Source organism: Dendrobates tinctorius, unplaced genomic scaffold (genome assembly GCF_039654945.1).
Source record: "Dendrobates tinctorius isolate UK_male_01 unplaced genomic scaffold, ASM3965494v1 ptg000158l, whole genome shotgun sequence".
Classification (NCBI taxonomy): Eukaryota; Metazoa; Chordata; class Amphibia; order Anura; family Dendrobatidae; genus Dendrobates; species Dendrobates tinctorius.
The window spans coordinates 25,813,923-25,837,778 of NW_027361825.1; the positions used below are offsets into that span (position 1 = coordinate 25,813,923).

Sequence of the window (23,856 nt, forward strand, 5' to 3'; positions counted from 1 at the left end):
TCTGTTCCATAGGATTATAGGATCAATATATTCAATAAAATAATTAATAACCGTGACCGTGAGTCGTAGCCTATGGCTCAGTACATGAGTTAAACCTACATAGGTTGAACCATATGTAGTTCTAATGTCAGCAGTCTTAAAGGATGATACACAGCATATACAGCACAGAAATAGAAAAATAATACCTGCTAAATAAATGTATAATAATATCCTACATTTGTTGCATATGGTTATATTTCATTCATGTAGATGAGACAAATCTATAGCAGGAAATGGGCACATAAAACCTTTTATTGGCACAACTTTCCATAAGCATAAAGATCCTGTTGCACTGAATGCCAGCTACTTTAATTATGAGTAAATTTATTTGATAGTTTATATATAGACATAATATAAATGAAAATTAAGAAAATGAAATAACTTGCATCATTGAGTTCAATGCTAATGCAATAGAAGCTGTATAAATCCTTGATATTATCTTCTTTTATACAGCGATTGGCAGAAGATTGAATCTTATGATGTCACTCTATAGCTGCATTAATCTAATATTCTCATCAGACTTACAGGGATACCAGTTAACAGTTCATACCATGTATAATTTAGATCTACATAGTTTCATACCCGTGACCACGAAATATTGAAAATGAACCACAGCTTCTAACAGAAATGTGACGAATGCCATCAATAACCCATATACAAACTGAAAACGTGTAATAGAAAAGTGGAAATGTTGCAATCCGGCACCAAAAACATTTGAAAAATTCAAACTTTTATTTTAAGTTCCTTAAAAATACATAGCGTAAAAACTAGAGTTGCAGAACATACATTACCTTTTGTATTTCAGACAGTAATGTCCTTACTCAACAACGCAAACTGTGAAAATGTGCAATGTAATTTATGTATGACAGAGTAGGTATAAATGCAAAAAATATGCCATATCATTTGCAAATCTCAATTTACAAGTGCTGTAGTCATTGCATGGCATGACCACTGAGCCCAGGGATTGGAGGTCCCATATAGTCATCATGTAGCTTCTGCAGTCATATCATCAAATATCGAAATTACGGCACTCAAAAGAAATATATGCAGTAGAAATTTATTTGTACAACAGATTCTCCCAAAATTATATGACGTTTCGGTCTACAACTCAGACCTTCATCAGACTAGAGGTATGGAGATATATGTGAGCATGGAAAGTCCATGGAAGGCAGCCACGATAAGTAGCAATATTCTCCTTTTTGGAGGGGAAGAGAGAGAGATATCAAGGTCTTGGGACAAAGGGAGAGAGTCCCTATGGGCACATAGTCAGGCGTGCACGCAGCTCTGGCAGGGGGGCTGGGTCGCCCCGTGGTAAAAGCCTTTTGAGTGACGAAATTTCTTATACTATACATTTTGAGGAGTGGTATCCTTTTCCGTGCACCTCGAAGACGGAGTGACGTGTACTCTATTCTTGTTCTTATCAAATATCGAAAGGGAGAGGCAGCAGCACTAGGTAAGTAAGGTTCATTTTGTTATTTTTCTACAATTCAAAAACTACAAAAATTAAAAATGGAAAACGCTTGAAATAATTGTTTTATGTCTACAGCTCCTCTGCAGACCAATGTGAATCCATGATAAAACACAGCTAGCAAACCCTGTTTTAGGCTTATTCTGCAGTTATTATTATTTATTTTTTAGAGCACCATTGATTCCATGGTGCATGGTACATGACAGACTGGTACAGAAGGGAGAGGGCTCTGCCATTTCAGACTTACAGTCACACAAGATAATGGGGAAAGAGACAGTAGGTTGAGGGATTTGCGGCAGCACTGGTGCTGGTGAAGAAGCAGCAGGGTCATTTTACGTTGTAAGCTTTCTTGAAGAGATGGGTTTTCAAGTTCCGTCTGAAAGTTCTGAATGTGGTAGATAATTGGACTTGTTGGGAAACAGAATTTCAGAGTATGCTGATGCTCAGGAGATGTCTTAGGGGCGATTAGATGAGGACATAAAATCATCAGTATATCTTTTACTGGACCATAAGGGGCACAGGTTGGCTTTATAGTGGTTCTGTTTTGACCCGTTGGCATCATCATTGTCAAATTGAGAAATATGAAAGATCTAGATTATGAGGGAACACATTTTGGGGTCGTGGACGTATGTTGTGGTTATGCTTCAGATTTATCTTCTAGAAGAGGCTGAAAAGTAAGGTCATAGTTGACTAAGAAGCCATCATTGTACATGTAGAGCTTATGATCGTTAGGGTTGTAAGACAGACTCTGCACAGCGTCCTTTGGTTTCTCTAGGGGAATGCTCAGCCACCATTCCTTCTCAGTTTTTGTATCATACATATAAAATATGTCTTCCTTTTTTGTGTTGATGGCTCTAGTGACATACAAGACACCACACGCCATGAATGCATTGCTGGCTGAAGGTTTGTGCTGAGCAGTGGCCCAAGTTTGCGTTACTACAAGAGATATGGGGTCTAGTTTACTTATCACAATGTTTCCAGCATTTGATTCTGTTGAATAAATTGCCCAAAGTCCTTCTTCATCACTGGCCATGTCAATGTCTTGGTAAACTGAGGATGAATAGCTGAAACGGTTGTCGTAAACTGCATTTGGGAGGTTAACATCAAGTTCCATGCTATTGGTCTGTGGATTGTATCTGCAGATATTTCCATTGGTGTAGCAATTAAAGTACATAGATTCATTATACATAATCATACCACCACCTTGTCCAAATTGCCCATAGTTGATGCCTCTGTCAATGGTCGGGTTATAGATCAGAAAGTTATCATATGTGTCGTAGATACGTAAATTGTTCATTAACCTTCCATCCGTATTGAGTGGAGCCACCCACAGAATGTTCTGATCTGCTCCCACTAAGGAATCTCTTCCCCATCCTCCATATCTATAGCTGAATCCCAAGTAGTTCAATTGCACTACAACTGGTTTACTGACGCCGATAATATAGCCATGTCCACAGGCACCTGCACAATAAAACAATCAAATGTCATTAAAAACTAGAAAGTAGGTCAACATGACTTACATTAATCAACTAAGGCCGTGTGCACTTCTATTTTGGAGCCTCTTCAGCAGATTACATCATATTTTTTCAAATAATTAACTTAAAGGGGTTACCCCACTAATAAATTTAAGTTTAATCAACATTTTAATCAATAGATCTTTGAATAACAATAATTTCCACAATTGGATGTATTTAAATAAAATGCTCCTGTGCTGAGATAATCTTATAAATGTGTTCCTGCTGTATACTGTGTAATGGCTGTGTCTGACTGTGCAGGAACATAGGCTGATCATACCACAGCTCCTGGGAAGGGGAGGACATAAAAGAGTATACAGACATTACAGCAGGGGAACACAGCTGATTCTCTCTTTGAGGTAAAACACTGGTTTAAAACTAGCAGCAAAATGATTTACCTCACAAAAAGAATCAGTTGTGATCCTATGCTGTAATGTCTGTATACTCTTTTCTGTCCCCCCCTTCCCCGGCCAGGAGACGTGGTATGTTCAGAAATACAGTTCTTGCAAAAATTAAGAGACCACTGCACAGTTTTATAAAAATCAGCTTCTCTACATGTCTGACAGCCATTCCATTCCAGTGTCAGTTGAATTCCAACCAGAGTACACCTCATTCTACTTAATGTGCTTCTGATTAGGAGATCACCTGAAACAAATGTTATTTAACGAAGGAAAGTATAAAAAAGCCTGCTGTGGTGTTCACAATCCTCTTGAAATAGGACAAACTGGATGGCCAAACAAGTGCTAGTAATATCCCAAAAGTAATAGGAATGAAAAAATAACTTTTAACCTTGCCAAAGGAGTTGAAAAGACAAGTCTTGAGTGAGGAAAAGAAGGGCTCAATTCTGGCTTTACTAGCAGAGGGATACAGTGAGCATCATGTTGCCTCCATCCTTAAAATTTCTAAGACAGCAGTCCATTACAGCAAGGTCAAGCAGCAGACATTGGGGACAACAAAGCTACAGATCGGCAGAGGGCGAAAATGACTGGTCGTCTAATGGTTAGACAGAAACCTGGAGAGGCATACAAGCCACAGTGTCTTGCATCCACTGTGATATCTGGTGGAGGATCGGTGATGATCTGGGGATGCTTCAGCAAGGCTGGAATTGGGCAGGTTAATATTTGCAAAGGAAGTAAGAATCAAGCCACATACAAGATTATCCTGGAAAAACAGTTGATTCCTTCTGCTCGGGCAATGTTCATCAACTCTGAGGACTGTTTTTTCCAGCAGGACAATGTGCCATGCCATACAGCTTGGTCAATCAATGTGTGGATGAAGGACCACCACATCAAATCCCTGTCATGGTCAGCCCAATCTCCAGACCTGAACCCCATTGAAAACCTCTGGAATGTAATCAAGAGGAAGATGGATAGTCACAAGCCATCAAACAAAGAATTGCTTACATTTTTGTACCAGAAGTGGCATAAGGTCACCCAAAAGCAGTGTGAGAGACTGGTGGAAAGCATGCCAAGACGCAAGAAAGCTGTGATTAAAAATCATTGTTATTCCACAACATATTGATTTCTGAACTCTTCCTGAGTTAAAACATTAGTATTGTTGTTTCTAAATGATTCTGAACTTGTTTTCTTAGCATTATTTGAGGTCTGCAAGCTCTGCATTTTTTGTTATTTTGACCATTTCTCATTTTCTGAAAATTTAGTGCTTGGAAATTCGAAGACATGTTGTCAGTAGTTTATAGAATAAAAGAGCCATTTACATTTTACTCAAAAATATACCTAAAAGAGAAAAATCAGACAAACTGAAAATTGTTAAATACACACAATTTTGGCCGCAAAATAAATTTGGACTGAGAACTCACAATTAAACTAAACACAAAACCAACCAAACTAGAATTTATTCAAAAACAGAGGCTACCAATCCACACAAAAGGATAAACACTGGCAGAATAATACCATAGCTGCTCAAAGAAGTTCAAGGTGCCAATAGATAAATATGTGCAAATGTGCAAATGTCACTATTACAATTATGACAGCATTAAATCCTCTGCAAATACAGTAGGCTGCATGTAGATTACGGTAAGTGAAAAAATTATGTCCAAGTATTCATGAACAAATACAAAAAGGTCTCATGTATCCAGTGAGCAAAAAAGTGCAGAAGGAATTTGCATGCCAAAAAATAAATATATATCTGCAAAAATGCAATTTTTGCCAAAGCACTCAAGCAAAAGAGTATCATACAAATAGAGCAGTATTAATTCCCCTGCAAACTAGATAGACTGCAAATGGACCTAATATATAATTATCACCTGGTGGTCACAAGTAGTAAAAAAGGGCCCATAGGTCAAATGTACAGATATCAAATAGTAAAAGCAGGAGAAACTTACAAATAGCCAGGGGATGTCCAGTCTCCCCAACGCACGTTTCATGTCTCACTTCATTAGGAGGTGTCCATGATTATGTATAATGAATCTATGTACTTTATGGGCCCTTTTTTTACTACTTGTGACCACCGGGTGATAATTATATATTAGGTCCATTTGCAGTCTACTGCGTCTACGAGGTGTACGGAGCGGAGCTGTGTGTATTCGAGGTGTACGGAGTGGAGATGTGCGTGTATTTTGGCATGGGGGGCCCATTTGAAAGTTTGCACCGGGGCCCATAACTTTGTAGTTACACCACTGCCAGGACCTCAACCCCATCCAACACCTTTAAGGCAAACTAGAACTGAGATTGTGAGCCCGGCTTCTCCTCTAACATCAGGGTTTGACCTCAAAAATACTCTTGTGGATGAAGGGGCAAATGTCCACATGGACCCCTCCAAAATCTTGTAAGAATCCTTCCTAGAAAAGCGTAAACTGTTTTTGCCTATTAATGCCTATAGTCAGCTGTCTTAAATTCAACTACATGGCACTTGGCCTGATCTACTACCTGGGCAGCCGATTTGGCACCGTTTGGTAAAATATACTGTGTTAGAGTATTATTTAGGCACTGTGCAGTATACCATAAGGGAAAATGAGGCATCAGTACAATGGCCAGCAACCAGGACTTCGTCAATGTAAAGATGCCGGTCCTGGTGATAGTTTTCATTTAGTCATAAAATACCTAGAAGCAAACACTGATTTTACTTACCATTTTCTTTTACTGGAAATGGAGGGTAAGACATTGGTTTTGACTTGTGGTTTTCACAATCTTCAAGTCGTTTTCTCAAGGCTGCAATTTCTTTTCGGATTACGATAACATTGTTCTTATCATGGACCTCCAGCTGGCTCACCATGATGGAAATGTTGTGGATCTTTAGGAAAGAAAAATAATAGCTTCGGCTATAGCAAAAGTAACATTTATCTTATCTATCTATCTATCTATCTATCTATCTATCTATCTATCTATCTATCATCTATCTATTATCTAGCTATCATACATCTATTATCTATCTATTATCTAGCTATCATCTATTATCTATATCTATCTATAATCTATCCGTCTATTATCTATTATCTATCTGTCATCTATTATCTATATCTATCTATAATCTATCCGTCTATTATCTATTATCTATCTGTCATCTATTATCTCTCTAGCTATCATATATCTATTATCTACCATCTATTTATTATCTATCATCTATTATCTATCTATTATTTATCATCTATTATATATCTATCATCTATCTATCATCTATTATCTATCTATTTATTATTTATCTGTCATCTATTATCTCTCTATCTCTCTATCTATCTCTCTATCTATCTATCTATCTATCTATAAGTCATCTATTATCTCTCTATCTATCATCTATCTATTATCTATTTATTGTCTATCATCTATTATTTATCTATCATTTATCTATTATCTATCTATTATCTATGTATTATCTTTTTATTATCTATCATCTGTTATCTATCTATCTATCATCTGTCTATGTATTATCCATCTATCATCTGTCTATTATCTATGATTTCTATATATATATCAATCATCTATCTATTATTTTATATCTATCTATCTATCTATCTATCATCTAGCTATTATCTATCTTATCTATTATTTATAGATCTATGATCTATCTATGTATTATCTATCATCTAGCTATTATTTTTTATCTCTATCTATCTATCTATCTATCTATCTATCATCTATTATCTATCTATCGTCAATCTATTATCTATCTATCTATCTATCTATCTATCTATTATTTATATATCTATTAGCTATGTATCAATCATCAATCAATTATTTTATATCTATTATCTATCTATCATCTATCTATTATCTATCTATCTATCTATCTATCTATCTATCTATCTATCGATCCATCCTCTTCTCACCTCCATGTACAGCTCTTCCACCAGAACATTGGTGGCATTCATAGAAGTCTTCAGTTGCAGTATCAGAGCCTCCATTTCTTCAATCTCCAATTTAACCAGCTCAATTTCCAACAGAGTGTATGAGATTCCTCCTATCTCCATCACCTCCACACGTCGGGTCAGGTTAACCAGCCGCTCTGTATAACTATTCAATGTGCTTTCATAGTAATGGATCTGTGAGATTATTGTAAGTTTGTTTAGTTTTAGCCAAATATTAACAAAACACTTGAAACTCGAGATAAACAATTTTATGTGAGAGGTTGTAAAAAATCCATTTTTTTTACTTACATTAATTATGTACAGCACTCCTTCAAGTAAAATATAAAAAAAGGGCAGTGCATATATAGTACAATAGTACAATCAAAAAGTAGTACTGCACAGATAGTACAGACAGACAGCACCGCAGTGCATATATCACAGGTAGAGGATGACACTGTGTATGTGGTGAAGGTAGAGAGTCATATAGTACATTTAATACAAACTGGGAACAAGAAACTGCATTTAGTACAGTTAAAGGGCAGCATAAAACATGTAATCAGGGTACAGTAAATGTAGTAAAATAGTGAGCACTGCCGTATCTAACACAGACAGGGAGCAATGTACAATAAGTACAGATAATAGAGCAGTACATATAGCACAGATAGCTGTACAGTACATATAGTACAGATAGCTATATAGTACATTTAGTTCTTACAGAGAGCAGCACAGTACATGTAGTACAGATAGAAAGTATCACAGTAAATGTAGTACAGATAAAGAGCTATATAGTACATTTAGTTCTTATAGAGAGCAGTATAGTACAGCTAGTACAAGTAGAGGTTATCACAGTACATGTGGTGCAGGTAGAGAGTAGCACAGTACATGTAGCACAGATAGAGATATTGTCACGATGTGACTTTACCCAGCGGGTGGTCGGTCAACGGATGGCACAACACACACAAAACAGGATGGAATTGGGGAGAGGAAGGCTCTACTGATAGGGAAATGAGGGATGGTCACCACCTGAGTCTGTCCCTACACTCTCCTAACGCCTTAAATGGGTCCTTCCCCCCACCGCCATCAGAATACCTTGTCACTGTCACCTCACACTGTCCTGGCTAGTGCATTGGCCGGCAAGGGGCGCTAGCCTCACCACTGCAGATAGCACACACAGGGACAGTGACAAACACGAAAGGGGACGAGGAAAAAACACCATATTTAGCTTCCAGACATCGCTGCCAAGCTCCACACCGCAGATGACACAGAAGCCGGACTCCAAACTTCAGAAACAGCAGACACCAAGAAGCTACCACACTGCTAGACTGGTCTCAATAGAGAAATTCTATCACCAACAGTCAGCTGATGCATCAGGTGACCTTTTAAAGGATTGTGGGAGTGGTCACCACCCACATCAGCTGACCCAGCAACTCTGCAGTACAATATATTGACAGTGGGGAAAAACTGACATTAACCTCCGATGGACTGAAAGGAAAAAAACTACATTTAAACAAAGTGGAATCAGAGCTGTCACAAATCCAAAAATGGATTGTGACAGTACCCCCTTTTCAATGAGGGGCCTCTGGACCCTCAACACCAAACCTCACCGGAAACGACATTCACCTTTGCAGTCACCTGATCCTCAGGTTTATTAATGTAGCCCAATGGAGATGACAATAATGTAGACTCCAGAGGTGCCACAAACCTCCAGAGCGCTGACCTGTGGAATGTGTTGTGTACGTGCATTACTGTGGGTAACCCCAGCTGCAAAGTCCCCGGGCTGGGAATGGCCACCCTAGAACTCCAGGTCCCAGTAGCATACTTCCACCTGATGTTTTTGGTGGACACCCTCACTTACTCACTCATACACAGGTCCGGACCTGAACGTTTATTTCCATGCATGTGTTTGCCACAAGATGGCGAACTATTTGAGGAACCGACAGCAGAGGTGTCTCCCTGTGTCACCAAACTCATACCCCTACTACCCACAGAGGGAATCACCACCCTCCCCGACCTCTCCTCCTAAGATGGCTCCGAGACTCAGGATTTACTTGTGGTGAGTGTTGAGTATTACCCCTACTCCCTGGCAGCTCCTTAGCTGCCTCCAACGGAGAGGAAGGGGTAGGTTTAAGAAGGACGGTAGAGATAGCAGCTCTCAGGCAGCAGTCTTTGCAAGACTGATCTCAACTGACTACCTCCCTGGACCACCAATCTATGATCGGGTTGTGTTTCTTCAGCCAGGGAAGGCCTAGGATGATGGGAATTGGCATACCCTCCAAGATGTAGCATGACAGGGACTCCTCATGAAGAGTCCCTACATGTAGATTAATATCTACAACTTGGGTCACTCTCCCCTGGCTGAGAGGAACAGAGTCAATTGCCTGAACCCTAATGGGTCTCGCCAGCGTCCTACCACCAGGCCATGGGTCTGAAAAAAGCGAGCATCCACCAAATTGACTCCCGCTCCAGTGCCCACGATTACCGGTAGTCTCAGTAACCCCACCAAACACCACTTCAGCAGGTATATTACACTGAGATGAAAAGATATAGGGAATATTCACATCCTTGTCGCCTCCCTCCACACAACCAGGGGGACCCAGTTTTTGAGATGGTGAAGGTACTTTAGCGTGAGCTGGGCAGTCACTGATGAAATAACCAGTCTGCCCACAGTAGAAACATACCCCCATACCATGGTGAACCGCAGGCAACCCTGTTTGAGATGAGACTCCTCCCACCTGCATAGGTTCATCCGTCTGCACTGACTTGTCCTCCCTAGAAAGGATAACAGGGGGAAGATTTGTCGTATGTCTCTCCCTAAGGCTTCTATCCACTTGGATAGCAAGGGCCATGGCGGCTTTCAATGACCCGGGACTAGCATTTACACTAGAGTATCTTGCAGCATAGGTGACAGACCCTGACAAAAATGGCTCCTAAGGGCAGGATCATTCCACTGCATGTCAGTGGCCCACCTCCTAAACTCTGCACAGTACTCCTCAGCCGGCCGGCCCCCCTGCTTGATTTTGCGAAGTCGAGACTCAACCAGGGAGACGCTATCAAGATCCTCATACACCAGCAACAATTGTTGTGAATTCTCTCTCTGGCTTCCCTCTGGTGATTTCTGAAGATAGTGGAGCTGGTCAGATTGAGAGTTCTCTTTCTGGGCTCCCCCTGGTGGTTACTGGAGGTAGTGGAGCTGATCTGATTGACAGAGGCTTGCCACCTGATAATGAGGAAGACGATTGGAGATCTGGGGTTTCTGATTGGGATTTAAGACAGCTGACTCCCTCTATCCCTGCTGGTGATTTTTTTCCTGTGCCTCCTTAGGTCTGATATCTCCTGCTCTTTCCCTGCATGTTCAGCTAAGTGGTTCATTTGCTATTCTGTTTGCATTTGATCTGGTTTTGTTTATCTCTGCTTTGTGCGGGTCAGCTAACTCCGGCTGGGGCTGTGCTGAATCACCACCCATATGTTACTGCATGTGCCAGTTTGTTTTGTCCCCTTTTATATTGGTTTCTTTTTGCTTGCTTTCAGAGTATACCAGAGTGCTGATATAGTGGGGGGCGAAGTCATGTGACTTCAGTGTTTTTGCATCAGACGTGTTGGACTTTTGCAGGGTTTTTTGCATGATTGCAGACAGTGTCTTTCCTTTCCTGTCCTGTCTAGTCAGTGTAGGCCCCATCGTTTGCTCAGTCTATTTTTCTGCCTGCGTTTGTGTTTTCATCTTGTCTCACTGACAATATATGTTTGGGGGCTGTCTATTCCTTTGTGGTCTGCTCCGGGGCAGTTTAGATTTCCCCTCTCTTTCTTTGGCTTAGTTAGCTCTCCGGCTGTGCCGAGGCGTCTAGGATCATCGTAGGTACGCTCCACGGCTACTGCTAGTTGTGTGGACGGGATCAGGGGTCTGCATCCGCTTAGTTACCAACCTCTCTGGTTTTCTTTGGCTTAGCCTGGGCCTGCTATCCTCCTCAGTGACCCATTCATAACAGACAATGCCATGAAAAACTCTTCCACTGACCACAAAGATGGTGAATTGGTCAGCAGGGAGAAAGCCCAGGATTGGGGATTACCCTTGAGAAGGGAGACTATTATCCCCACAGGCTGTTCCTCACTCCCTGAAGAACAAGGGCGGAGGCTGAAATTTAATTTACAGGCCTCCTGAAAAACCAAAAATTTATCTCCCTCCAGAGAACCTGTTAGGTTGAGATATCTTGGGTTCCGGTTGAGTCTGCACATGAGTCGAGACACAGAACCCTGACAACTGCTGAAGCTGCTGCACCACCTGAGACCAGAGCTCCTTAAGCTCATCAGTGAAGGTCTGGATTAGTTGGGCAAAGGCCTGCAATTGAGCCATGGTTCATTGGAAATTGTGATGATGATTGGGAAAATGTCACGCTGTGATTCGACCCAACGGGTGGTCGGTCAGGGGATGGCGCAACACACACACAATGGGATGGTATTGGGGAGAGAAAGGTGGGTCGCCCTTCCAGGGCTGTGGGGTACTCGGTACCGGGCCGGTGTCAGGGGGATGTGCTGCGGTGGCGGTGACCCGGTCCGTGGCCCTGGGCGCCCAATAAAATGGTGGTTTAATGTAATGGTTTAAATGGATAGTTCGTGACGCCACCTGTGGTGTTTGGCAAATGTGATGTTAAGCCAACGCTGCGTGCAGATCCGCTGGGACTGATGGTATAGTGCAGCAAAGATGGTGTAGCTCCCCACAGGTGGAGCTGTAGTCCCAGGGCAGTGTAGATGCGCTGTTAGAGGAGAGGTATGGGCAGTGTGGATGTTGGTGCACATATGTAGCAGTGCTGAAGGTGTGAACGCACAAATGATTGGAGGACACCAGGGCTTGCAGTTTCAAAGCTTTACTCACAGTTCTTGGTACACACTGGTGCCTGCCTCCGTGCCGTGTCCTCCAGGGCAGAGACCCAGTCAACCTCCAGGCAAGATAGGATTCTCCCCGCCAACACTCCGCCAACATGTGCCTTTCTGAATGACTCCTCCAATGCGCTTTTAATGGTGAAGCACTCCAGTACTTAGTTACCCTGGAATGCCTCCTGACAGATGTTCCTAGAACCTCACTTGTATGACAGACAGCTGTAGCCTGCTCGGGGACCTCCTGGATCCCGGCTCTCTATTCGTGTTGCTGTTGTGTCCCAAGTCTTGGATGGGAGTAGTGCATTTACAGCCAGCTACTCCACCGGTGTCTGCTGCAGAACCATAAGTGTCCATACAACCTCGGGGACCGGGCCCCGGCCTTGCGCTGAGAACCTATAGGCAGGGTTCCTCTCTCAACCCACGTCTCCTCTCTGTTCTCTTCTCCTTCGTTCCGTACTTGTCTTTCTCTCTCTTATGGAAGTGCAGGTTACAGTTCTACATCTCTCTCTTTCTCTCTATCCCTCTTCCAGGGATCCCTTCTCCTAAGACCAGTCCTCAGTCTCTCCTGACTGACTGTCTTCCTCTTCTGACCTCCTTTCAGACTGACCTCCTTCTCCCTCACTCTCCTGGAAGACTGACCTGTAATCCTACACTTTCCCCTTCTTTTATATCTAACTCCACCCACCTCCCAGCACATCTCGTGTTACAAAGCAAGGACCCACGAAAGGTGCTCTGCTACCCTCTGAGCTAAGAGCCGCAATGTGGCCCTGCTGAACAATTCTGTGTGTGGGGTGCAGGTGTTGGAGTGTGGCAAGGAGTTCCCACCTTACCTGGATGGTGGGGCACCACACCTTAGGAGAAGGTGCAGTACCTCTGTGGCGACTGAGCCTCAGGGGCACCACAAAGGCCCTACTGATAGGGAAATGAGGAATGGTCACCACCTGATCTCAAACCAGAGCCTGTCCCTTCACTCCCCAACGCCCTAAGTTGGTCCTTACACCCACACCGTCAGGATACCTCATCCCTTGCTCTCACCTCAGACTACCCTGGCTAGTGCACTGGCCAGCAAGGGGTGCTAGCCTCACCACTGCAGATAGTACACACGGGACAGTGACAAACATGAAAGGGGATGAGATAAAAACACCACACTTAGCTTCCAGACACCGCTGCCAAGCTCCACACCACAGATGACACAGAAGCCGGACTTCATACTCCAGAAACAGCAGACACCAGAAAGCTGCCACTGCTAGGGTGGTCGCTATAGAGATATTCTATCACCAACAGTCAGCTGATGCATCAGGTGACCTTTTAAAGGATTGTGGAAGTGGTCACCACCCACATCAGCTGACCCAGCAGCACTGCAGTTACACCAGATTGCCAGCGAGGAAAAACTGACTTTAACCCCTGATGGACTGAAAGGAAAAATCTACATTTAAACAAAGTGGAACCAGAGCTGACACAAATCCAAAAATGGATTGTGACATATATAGTGCATTTAGTTCTTAAAAGAGCAGTATAGTACATCTAGTACAAGTAGAGAATAGTACAGTACATGTAGTACAGGTAGAGATTAGCACAGTACATGTAGTACAGATAGAGAGTAGCACAGTACATGTATAGATAGAGAGTAGCACAGTACATGTAGTACAGATAGAGAGTAGCACAGTTCAAGTAGTACAGGTAGAGAGTAGCCCAGTACATGCAGTACAGATAGTGAGTAGCACAGTACAAGTAGTACAGGTAAAGAGTAGCACAGTACATGTAGTACAAGTAGAGAGTAACACAGTACATGTAGTACAGGTAGAGAGCAGCACAGTGCATGTAGTACAGATAGAGAGCTAGGGAGCTTTATAGTACATGAAGTTCTTGTAGAGAGCAGTACAGTACATGTAGTACAAGCAGTGAGTATAAAGTAATTGTAGCATGAGAAGAGAGAAATACAGTAATGGTAGTACAAGTAACTAATAGTGCAAGACTTGTAGTCCAGGTAGATAGCAATACAGTACTTGTGATAAAGGTAGAGAGTAGCAGAGTACATTTTGTACAGGTAGGAAGGAGTGCAGTATATGTAGTACAGGTAGTGATTAGTATACTACATGTCATACGGTAACCATAAAAATGCCCACAAGAAAATTGCCCACATGGAAAATTGCCCACATGGAAAATTGCCCACACAGAAAATTGCCCACACGGAAAATTGCCCACACGGAAATTTGCCCACACGGAAATTTGCCCACATGGAAAATTGCCCACATGGAAAATTGCCCACACAGAAAATTGCCCACATGGAAAATTGCCCACACAGAAAAATGCCCACACAGAAAATTGCCAATTGCAGCATCACAAAGTTTCAGATCTACAATATTTGAGGTGCAAGGTGAGGATGTTCACATGATATGTGAAAAATGCCCACAGAAAATTGCCCACAGACATGAATACCCACAGAAAAACAGTAGCGAGTTATAGGTGAGATGCTCTACAGGACAGAGAGTAGCATAGATCTATAGGTTAAATGCTCTGCAGAACAGGGGGATAGTATGCAAGTATACATGAGATGCGCTGCAGGACAGGAGAATAATATAGAATTATAGGTGAGATGCTCTGCTGGACAGAGAGTAGCATAGATCTATAGGTTAAATGCTCTGCAGGACAGGGGGATAGTATGCAAGTATACGTGAGATGCTCTGCAGGGCAGAAGAATATAGAATTATAGGTGAGATGCTCTGCAGGATAGAGCGTAGCATAGATCTATAGGTTAAATGCTCTGCAGGACGGGGTATAGTATACAGGTATAGGTGAGATGCTCTGCAGGGCAGGAGAATAATATTGAATTCTAGGTGAGATGCTCTGCAGCACAGAAGCACATTTGCTTCTGCTTTTTGAGGGCAGGAGTCATGATAATGTTCTGTTGGTTTTGAGAATTGAATGGCACTTTGAAGAGCGATGCAGTCGGCATCTCCAAGTCACCACTGCGTTGATAGTATGAAATGCATGATATTCAAACCCCAAGTAAATCATAACTTTGTTGTTCCTCTAGCTAGAATACTTTAGATGAACTCAAAATACACTTTTATTGAAAAGAATATGAATATGAATGAATATGGGGATAGATCTATTACAGTACCGTACATGTTTTAACTAACCAAAACACAATTGGCTGGCACAGCAGGAAAGCCATTGTTCACAGGGGTTGTACCCCCTGATTGCCAATTGGAAACAATGGGGGTGGGGAAGTGCTGGAAGGAACATGTGAAATAATGTCAACAAGGAAACCCAGTTGACTTCCATGGGCTCCATTGAAATACAATACAGCACAACACAGGCAGCAAAGAAAATGCAGAATGGATTTCAACAAAGGTATGTGGGCCCAGCTTACTTCTCCGGGTTCTACAGGTTCGGTTCACTCCTACCTAGTCCCAGAATACAGATTCTGTTCTTGCAAGTTGTCATTCCAATCTCAGTGTGGTGTGTATGGGCCTAGAGACCCTTATTCAAATCCATTCTACATTTGCTTTCATCCTATGCCTGCCTACACCTGCAGTATATGTGTATGATACATAACTATGCAGGATCTATTCACTCTTACTCTTGGTAGTCATAAGTGGACAGGGAAGGAAGTGCAGGCGCCAGATTCTCTACCACTGAAATCAATAGGAGAGAGGCACTGCTATGGCACTTCCGGTGTAACGGGCCAGATTAACACCCCGCCCAGAATATACCAAGGGTTAAAGTGGCCTAGGCCAGGTTATACCCCTCAGGGTCAGAATATACCCCAGCTGCTGTAGATCAGGCAGCACACGGGGCCCCAGGCAGCACATGGGCAGAGACAGCGAATGGGGTCCCAGGCAGCACACAGGAGCAGAGACAGCGAAGGGGTTCCCAGCCAACACACAGGGCCCCAGGCAGTACACAGGGCCCCAGGCAAAGCACATGGGCCACAGGCAGCACATGGGGACCCCAGACAGCACATGGGGGCCCCAGGCAGCACACGGGGCCCCAGGCAGCACACAGGATACCCAAGCAGTGCATAGGGGCCCCAGGCAGAACACGGGGTCCCAGGCAGCACACGGGGCCCCAGGCAAAGCACAGGGGCCACAGGCAGCACATAGGGCCCCCAGGCAGTACACAAGGCCCCAGGCAGAGAACAGGGCCCACGGCAGCATACGGGGCCCCAGGCAGCACACGGGGGTCTCAGGCAGCACACGGGGGTCCCAGGCAGCACACAGGGCCCAGGCAGCACATGCGGGCTCCTGTTAGCACACAGGGCCCAGCCAGCACACACAGGGCCCCAGGCAGCGCACAGGGGGGCAGAGACAGCACGCAAGGGGGGAAAGAGACAGCCCGCAGGGCCCCTGTATGCTGTCTCTGCCCCCTGTGCGCTCTCTGGGACCCCCTGCGCACTGTTTGAGACCCCCTGTGTGCTGCCTGGGGCCTTGCGCACTTCCTGGGGCCCCCGTGTGCTGCCTGGGGCCCCTGTGCTCTGCCTGGGGCCCCGTGCTCTGCCTGGGGCCCCGTTTGCTCCCTGGGGCCCCGTGTTCTGCCTGTGGCCCCTGTGCACTGCCTGGGGCTCCTGTGTGCTGCCTGGGACCCCGTTCGCTGTCTCTGCCCCCCATGTGCTGCCTGGGGCCCTGTGTACTGCCTGATCTAAGGCAGCTGGGGTATATTCTGACCCGAAGGGGTATAATCTGGCCTAGGCCACTTTAACCCCGGGTATATTCTGGGCGGGGGGTTAGTCTGGCCTGTTACACCAGCTCCTCTTTTGGTCAGTGACATCACTATGTGCTCTTGTCTGCTGACTTGGCTGTCTTTCGAGAGCCCTCAAGAACCAGGGCTCATCCCACTGAATGCCCGCACTCGATCCCCATGGGTAGAACACCACTCAGACAACACAGAGTGAGGGGAACACACATTGGTAAAACTATTGGTTCACCAACAGAAGAAAACACAGAGGTGTAACGACTGTGCTCCCAGGGATCAAGGCCGCGACCAGGCACGGGAGTACAGGTGCCTGCTTCTGCTGAATCTGCGTCCTCACTGAAGACGCAGAACCAGATGACATGCATCGTGTTGCAGAGACCCGTCGGGTCCCTGGTCTGCGATACATGCTGCACTGCGACACATGCAGTGGCTATGAGCTGACGTCGGAGGTGCAGCCACAGGGAGCGGCTCATGACAATGGCGCACACTCCGATGTCAGCTGCCGGGCTGTGCGGTGGCTACAAAAGACACTGGGCGAGGTGGGAGCAGAGGAAAGGTGAGTAGAATGTTTTTGTTTTTAATTATGCATTAGGGGCAGAACGGGGACATATACACTAGGATTGGGGACCATGTGAACCAGGATGGGGACTAATATACCAGGAAGTGGGCATATATACCAGGGTGGAGACCATGTGGACCATACATACCAGGATGTGGACCATATATACCAGCATTGGGAAATATACTGTATACCAGAATGCGGACATATTCACCAGGATTATGGGCATATATACCAGGATGGGGGACATTACTACATAATGAAGGGGGCAATTCTTTATAGAATTTAGAATACAGAGGTGTTATGAAAGAGTCACCGTAGGAGGCAAAAACAGAAATATTAGCTAAGTCCAGAAACCCAGAGAAGTTGGCAGCTATCGGATTGCAGACCCCTGAATCTAACAACAACAACTAGCAGTAGCCGTGGGGGGTTCCTACGGTGCCCTAGACCCCTCGATCACAGCCGGAGAACTAAATAGCCTAAAGACAGAAAAGGGAAATCTAAGCTGCCCCAGAGCAGACCCCAAAGCAATAGGAAGCCCGCAACATATAATGACGGTGAAGCGAGATGGAAAAACACTCACACAGACAGAAAGATAGGCTGAGCAAATGGTGGGGCCCAAGCTAACTAAATAGGATAGAATAGAACAGATGCTGTCTGCAATCTGCCAAAACCCTCTCAAAAAACAAGAGCCAACAGACTGATAGGGAAAAAAGCCCTGAAGATGCTAGGCTTCAAAAAGACTATATCAGTACTCTGGTATTATCTGAAGACAGAGCAAAAAGGAATTCAGCTCATCCAGCAGGGAGAGGCAGAAATCCAGACCAACAAGGCAAAACAAAACAAAAACACAAATGCAATAAGTAGAGCAGAAAACTTAGCTTTTGAGGAGCAGGAATCAGACTGGTCTCCAAGAATCCCTCAGAGGAGTCACCCGCAAGGCATAAGGGCGTCGGCTGCCTTATATCCAGTCAGCGATCCCAGTCACCCAGTCATCATCATTCTGCTCAGGTGCTTTGTAATCAGCCTCACTACCTTCCTTCACCAGAAGAGGGAGTTCATCAGACCTCAATGGTGAAGGGGAAAACGAACTCACAACACAGAGGCCCATACAACTGACCAACGTGTGTGTGTGTGTGTGGGGGGGGCAGGTCCAAATTTCGCACTGGGGCCCATTGAACTCCAGTTACACCACTGCAAAAACATATCATACATTCTCAGCAAGAATACAAGGTGGTACAAGTGACAGAATCTAACCTTTCTGCTGTGCCTTCTGGGCTTCCAGGAACAACTATCTCTGCCAGGAGCACCCTGCTTTTGGTGGGCTCCCACTGTATTAAATGTGACCTGCAGTCCCACGTAACTTCACAGATAACACAGTGATACTTTTGTGAGTACTGATAGCGGTGATGGCTCCTCTGTATCACACTGCTTCTGGTTCTGCATGTGCTGCTGTTTTGGGCTGGTGGGAGGAATAAGGCAGAATCAGTGAGAGATGAGAGCAGACTAGATCTATCTATTGCTGATAATGACAGACTGCTACAAACACAGATCTTCATTTCTGCAGTTTTGCACTAGATCAACTGTAAATCACAAGTTAATCACATATCATGAACATCCTCACCTTGCACCTCAAAAATCATAGATCTTAAACTTTGTGATGCTGCATTTGGCAATTTTCTGTGTGGGCAATTTTCCGTGTGGGCAATTTTCCGTGTGGGCAATTTTCCATATGGGCAATTTTCTGCGTGGGCAATTTTCCTGTGGGCATTTTTCCTGTGGGCATTTTTCAGGGAACCATGTCATACTGGTAGAGAGCTGTATAGATAGTACAGGTAGAAATTAGTTCAGTTCAAATAGTGCAGGTTTGAATTACATGTATATGTTCAAATGGAGAGCAATATGATACATGTAATATTGCTAGAGAACTATACTGCTCATATAATGTGGGTAGTAAACCTTACATGTAGCACAGATAGGAATCGGTGCAGTACAGGTAGTACAAGGAAAGTTTAGTAATGTGAATGTACAGATAGAAAGTAGAAACAGGTCTAAAGAAGTACAGTACATGTTGTACAGGTATAGAATAGTAGAGAATCTGTAGTCCAGGTAGACAGCAGTACAGAATATATTGTATAGTAATGCCAGAAAGCACTACTATACATATAGCACAGGTAGAACGCAGTGCAGTATATGTAGAACAGGTACTGATTAGTACAGCACATGCAGTATAAAGAGAGAACTGTACAGTACATGTAGTACAGGTAGAACAAAGTACAATAACTGTAGTGCAGGAAGACATTAGTACAGTACATATGGTATAGGTAGAGAGCAGTACAGTACATTTAGTACAGGTATAGAGTAAAAGTCCAGCCAGATATCAGTACAGAATATATAGTAATGCTAGTAAGCACTACTACTGTTAGCAGCGGATTAATCAGCGTAACATCCAGAGTCATCAACACAGAACGTAGATTTATTCATATCCAGGTTGAACAGCTTACAGCATGAAACGTGATCAGTCTGGTATGTGCTGTGGCTTGCAGCATGGGAGCATTACAACAACAAGAGAGGAAGAGAAGGAGGGGGCATCCTGTCTGAGTTTCCCGCCTCTTTTTTTTTTTAACACAGAACTTTGTTAACAATCTCACAATATGCACAATACATCAAACAGTACAGTAGTAGTTGTTGCAATACATACAGATCAATATGCATTATTCCAACACCCCCACTCAACAACTACTTATCCTCTTAGTCCCATTGTGGTTCTCAATTCTTGGAACCTGGCTCGTGGCAATGGCTTTGTCATAATGTCAGCTGCCATCTTATCAGTTTCACAATAGACGAACTGAATTATGCCACGATCTATCAAATCACGTAAATGATGATGTCTGACATCAATGTGCTTGGTTCTAGCATTGATCTTTTCACTGCATGCAAGTTTAATGCATCCTTGGTTGTCCTCATAAATCACCGTCGGCTGAGTTGACGGTGTGCCAAGATCATCCATCAATTGTCTTAGCCAAATGACCTCCTGGCTTGCATAGGCTGCGGACACATACTCCGCTTCTGTAGATGACAAGGAAACAGACACTTGTTTCCTACTAGACCAGGAGATTAAACTTTCTCCAACTTTAAACAAGTATCCGCTTGTGGAATTACGATCATGCGAATCACCAGCCCAATCTGCATCTACATAACCGGTGAGTTCTAGATCTCCCGTTGCAGACAGCCTTAAATTTACATCTTGTGTTTCCTTTAAATATCGGAGAAGTCTCTTAACAGCATTCCAGTCTCTTGGCGTGGTTTTTCCACATATCTGCAAAGGATTCCAACTGTTGTTGTGATATCCGGTCAACTCATAGTTGATATGTATAGAAGTGCCCCCACTGCCTGACGATATTTCTCATTGTTTGGCAACAGGTCATCTTCTCCTTCCAGCTTCAGGTAGGATGGTTCCATTGGGGTTGATATACCTTTGGCCTCTGACATTCCAAACTGATTCAGAATCGAATTAATTTTTGCACTTTGGTTTAGAAGGAAACTTCCATCTTTCTCTCTCTGAATTTGGATTCCTAGATAATATGTCACATTTCCAAGGTCTTTCGTTTCAAAATGCTGGTTCAGAATTTCAGCCATTTTTCCAATTTCTGCGTCTTCCTGATGAACTACAATCACATCGTCCACATATAAGAGAATATACATCCACTTTCCATCTGTATATTTTGTGTATAAGCATGGATCCGCTTGACCTCTTTTAAAACCTTCTTCCAACAAGACCTTATTCATCTTGGTGTTCCACGCTCTCACTGATTGCTTAAGACCATAAAGGGATTTTTGTAGTTTGCAAACAAGATTCTCTTCACCCCCTTTTACATAACCTTCAGGTTGAGTCATGTATAAGTCCTCCTCAATGTCACCATTTAAAAAGGCAGTTTTTATATCCAAATGTCTGACAATCATCTTTTGTACAGCAGCTACAGCTAACAAAGCTCTGAACGTGATCTGTTTAGCGACTGGAGCAAACGTAGCATCGTAATCTTCGCCATACTTTTGAGAATATCCTTTTGCCACCAATCTTGCTTTAAATCTGTGGATTTTACCTTCAGAGTCATATTTGGTTTTGAAGACCCACTTGCACTTGATTGCCTTTTTGCCCTGTGGCAGCTTGGTGAGTTTCCAAGTTTGAAGTTGATGAAGCGATTTGATTTCCTCATTAGCGGCATTGATCCACTTTGTTCTTTCATGGACAGGTAGTTCTTGCATTTCATCCCATGACTGCAGCTCTGATTCAGGTAGCATCTTGACTATGTAGGATAGACGTTTAGCTGGCATGCCTTTGTTTGATCTTGACGATCTCCTGATTTTGGATTTACCTGATTTTTCTGTTGTTCCTTCAGTGGTTGAAGAATCCAGCCAGACCTCTACATCCTCCTTGTTATTGTCTTGTAATTGTGACTTCAGCTGGACTACTGGCGTGATGTCACAAAACTTGTGGGACACAAAGTTCTCATCAATCACTACTTATTGTGACCTTGTTTGTTTCTGTTAGGCGTCGGATTCCTGGCACTGCACAGCGGGAATCCAGAGCCAGACATCCTGCGGTCTCCCATTCTTCCCCGACCGCTCGGACTCCTGCTCAGCAATCTCGGCAAGCCAGGCATTTCCCTCAGACTCGTTCTGTGAGCCTGGATGTTGCTGCCACCTCTGGTGCAGCAATGGTAGCGCAACCTGCTTCACAGGGAACTGCTCCAGAGGCTAAGTCCTCGTGCCGTGCTACTGGGCATGCCCGCAACTTGTCCTCTCAGTGGAGAGCAGGGGTCACATGTGCAGGTCCTATGTCGGATCTGATTGGTCCTTCCTAAAGTACTGGAAGGTCCCGGAAGCGCATGGCTATAAAAAGCCCGCATGGCGGCTCGGCCATGCGCTAGTGTAGCATATTATGCTGTGTGTGTATGGTGATGGATGCATGGACTGGTGACTGACTTATTATGAAACCCCTTCCCTTGGATATTACGATTGGTGACTGTGTGTCGGGTTAGTCAGCTCCAGGTTGTGGCAAGCTACACGCCAAGTGCGATCCACGCCTACACTAGCGTCCGTCGGTGCCGACGCTTGCAGCTTTAGTTGCCGCTGCGCTGCATTACCAGCAGCTATTTGTGTTTGCGGCTGCGACGCCACACGCCGGCTCCTGTGACATTAACAGGGCCAGCGCCTTTGCATTTATTTCTCCCAAGCGACTCTGTGTCTGAACATAGCCGCTCCTAGCGTTCGGGTGACGTTAACCCGTGCGCACTACGGCACCTTCTGGTGCATCTGCCATTGTCCAGCAGCGGTCTAGTCACCTACCGCACGGTGGACCCCGGGCGGCGAACGCACCTCCTATTATTTATATTTGGTGCGTTCCGCTGTCCCTAACATTACACTAGCGCCAGGGTCTGGCTGGCAATGGCATAGGTGGTTTCCTTAATTGGAGACTGCCCTTCCCGTGGTTGTTCCTTCCCGGTGAAAGACCTGGCTAGTCATTGCTTGCGTTGAGAAACATGTGATGGTGTCTCCGCGGCTGATTGATTTACATGTTTTTGCATATTTCCCATAAGGGATGGGGGCATTGCTCTAGAATCACTGCGTTGAGAAACGTGATGGTGTCTCCGCAGTGTTGGATGTTGATCTCCATGAGGTCACTCATCCTCATTTTCACAGTCTTTTACTAGGCATTGCTCCTACTAGCCAGTTTCCTACTCCACACTGATGAGGGGCAATACCCCGAAACAGCTGTCTGTGGATGGATACCATGTTTTTGGCATAGGTGGTTTCCTTCATTGGAGACTGCCCTTCCCGTGGTTGTTCCTTCCCGGTGAAAGACCTGGCTAGTCATTGCTTGCGTTGAGAAACATGTGATGGTGTCTCTGCGGCTGATTGATTTACATGTTTTTGCATATTTCCCATAAGGGATGGGGGCATTGCTCTAGAATCACTGCGTTGAGAAACATGTGATGGTGTCTCCACAGTGTTGGATGTTGATCTCCATGAGGTCACTCATCCTCATTTTCTCAGTCTTTTACTAGGCATTGCTCCTACTAGCCAGTTTCCTACTCCACACTGATGAGGGGCAATACCCTGAAACAGCTGTCTGTGGATGGATACCATGTTTTTGGCATAGGTGGTTTCCTTCATTGGAGACTGCCCTTCCCGTGGTTGTTCCTTCCCGGTGAAAGACCTGGCTAGTCATTGCTTGCGTTGAGAAACATGTGATGGTGTCTCCGCGGCTGATTGATTTACATGTTTTTGCATATTTCCCATAAGGGATGGGGGCATTGCTCTAGAATCACTGCGTTGAGAAACATGTGATGGTGTCTCCGCAGTGTTGGATGTTGATCTCCATGAGGTCACTCATCCTCAT

General features: G+C 44.3%; 1 protein-coding gene across 2 annotated transcripts in view; it reads right to left on the reverse strand.

Annotated features, from left to right (window-relative positions):
- Positions 1-748: 748 nt before the first annotated feature.
- The window catches only part of LOC141051991 (olfactomedin-4-like), a 37,616-nt gene continuing 14,508 nt past the window's right edge, over positions 749-23,856 (reverse strand). The window contains exons 1-4 of one of the 2 annotated variants that reach the window (XM_073549153.1): positions 18,711-18,915; positions 7,307-7,519; positions 6,111-6,273; positions 749-2,968 (exon numbers count right to left, since the gene is read on the reverse strand). In XM_073549153.1, coding sequence (XP_073405254.1) covers positions 2,145-2,968; positions 6,111-6,273; positions 7,307-7,447 — 1,128 coding nt within the window. In that variant the 5' untranslated portion in view covers positions 7,448-7,519; positions 18,711-18,915 and the 3' untranslated portion in view covers positions 749-2,144. Of the gene's footprint in view, positions 2,969-6,110; positions 6,274-7,306; positions 7,520-18,710; positions 18,916-23,856 lie in introns of those variants that run through there. The other variant, XM_073549152.1, reaches the window with a different exon arrangement.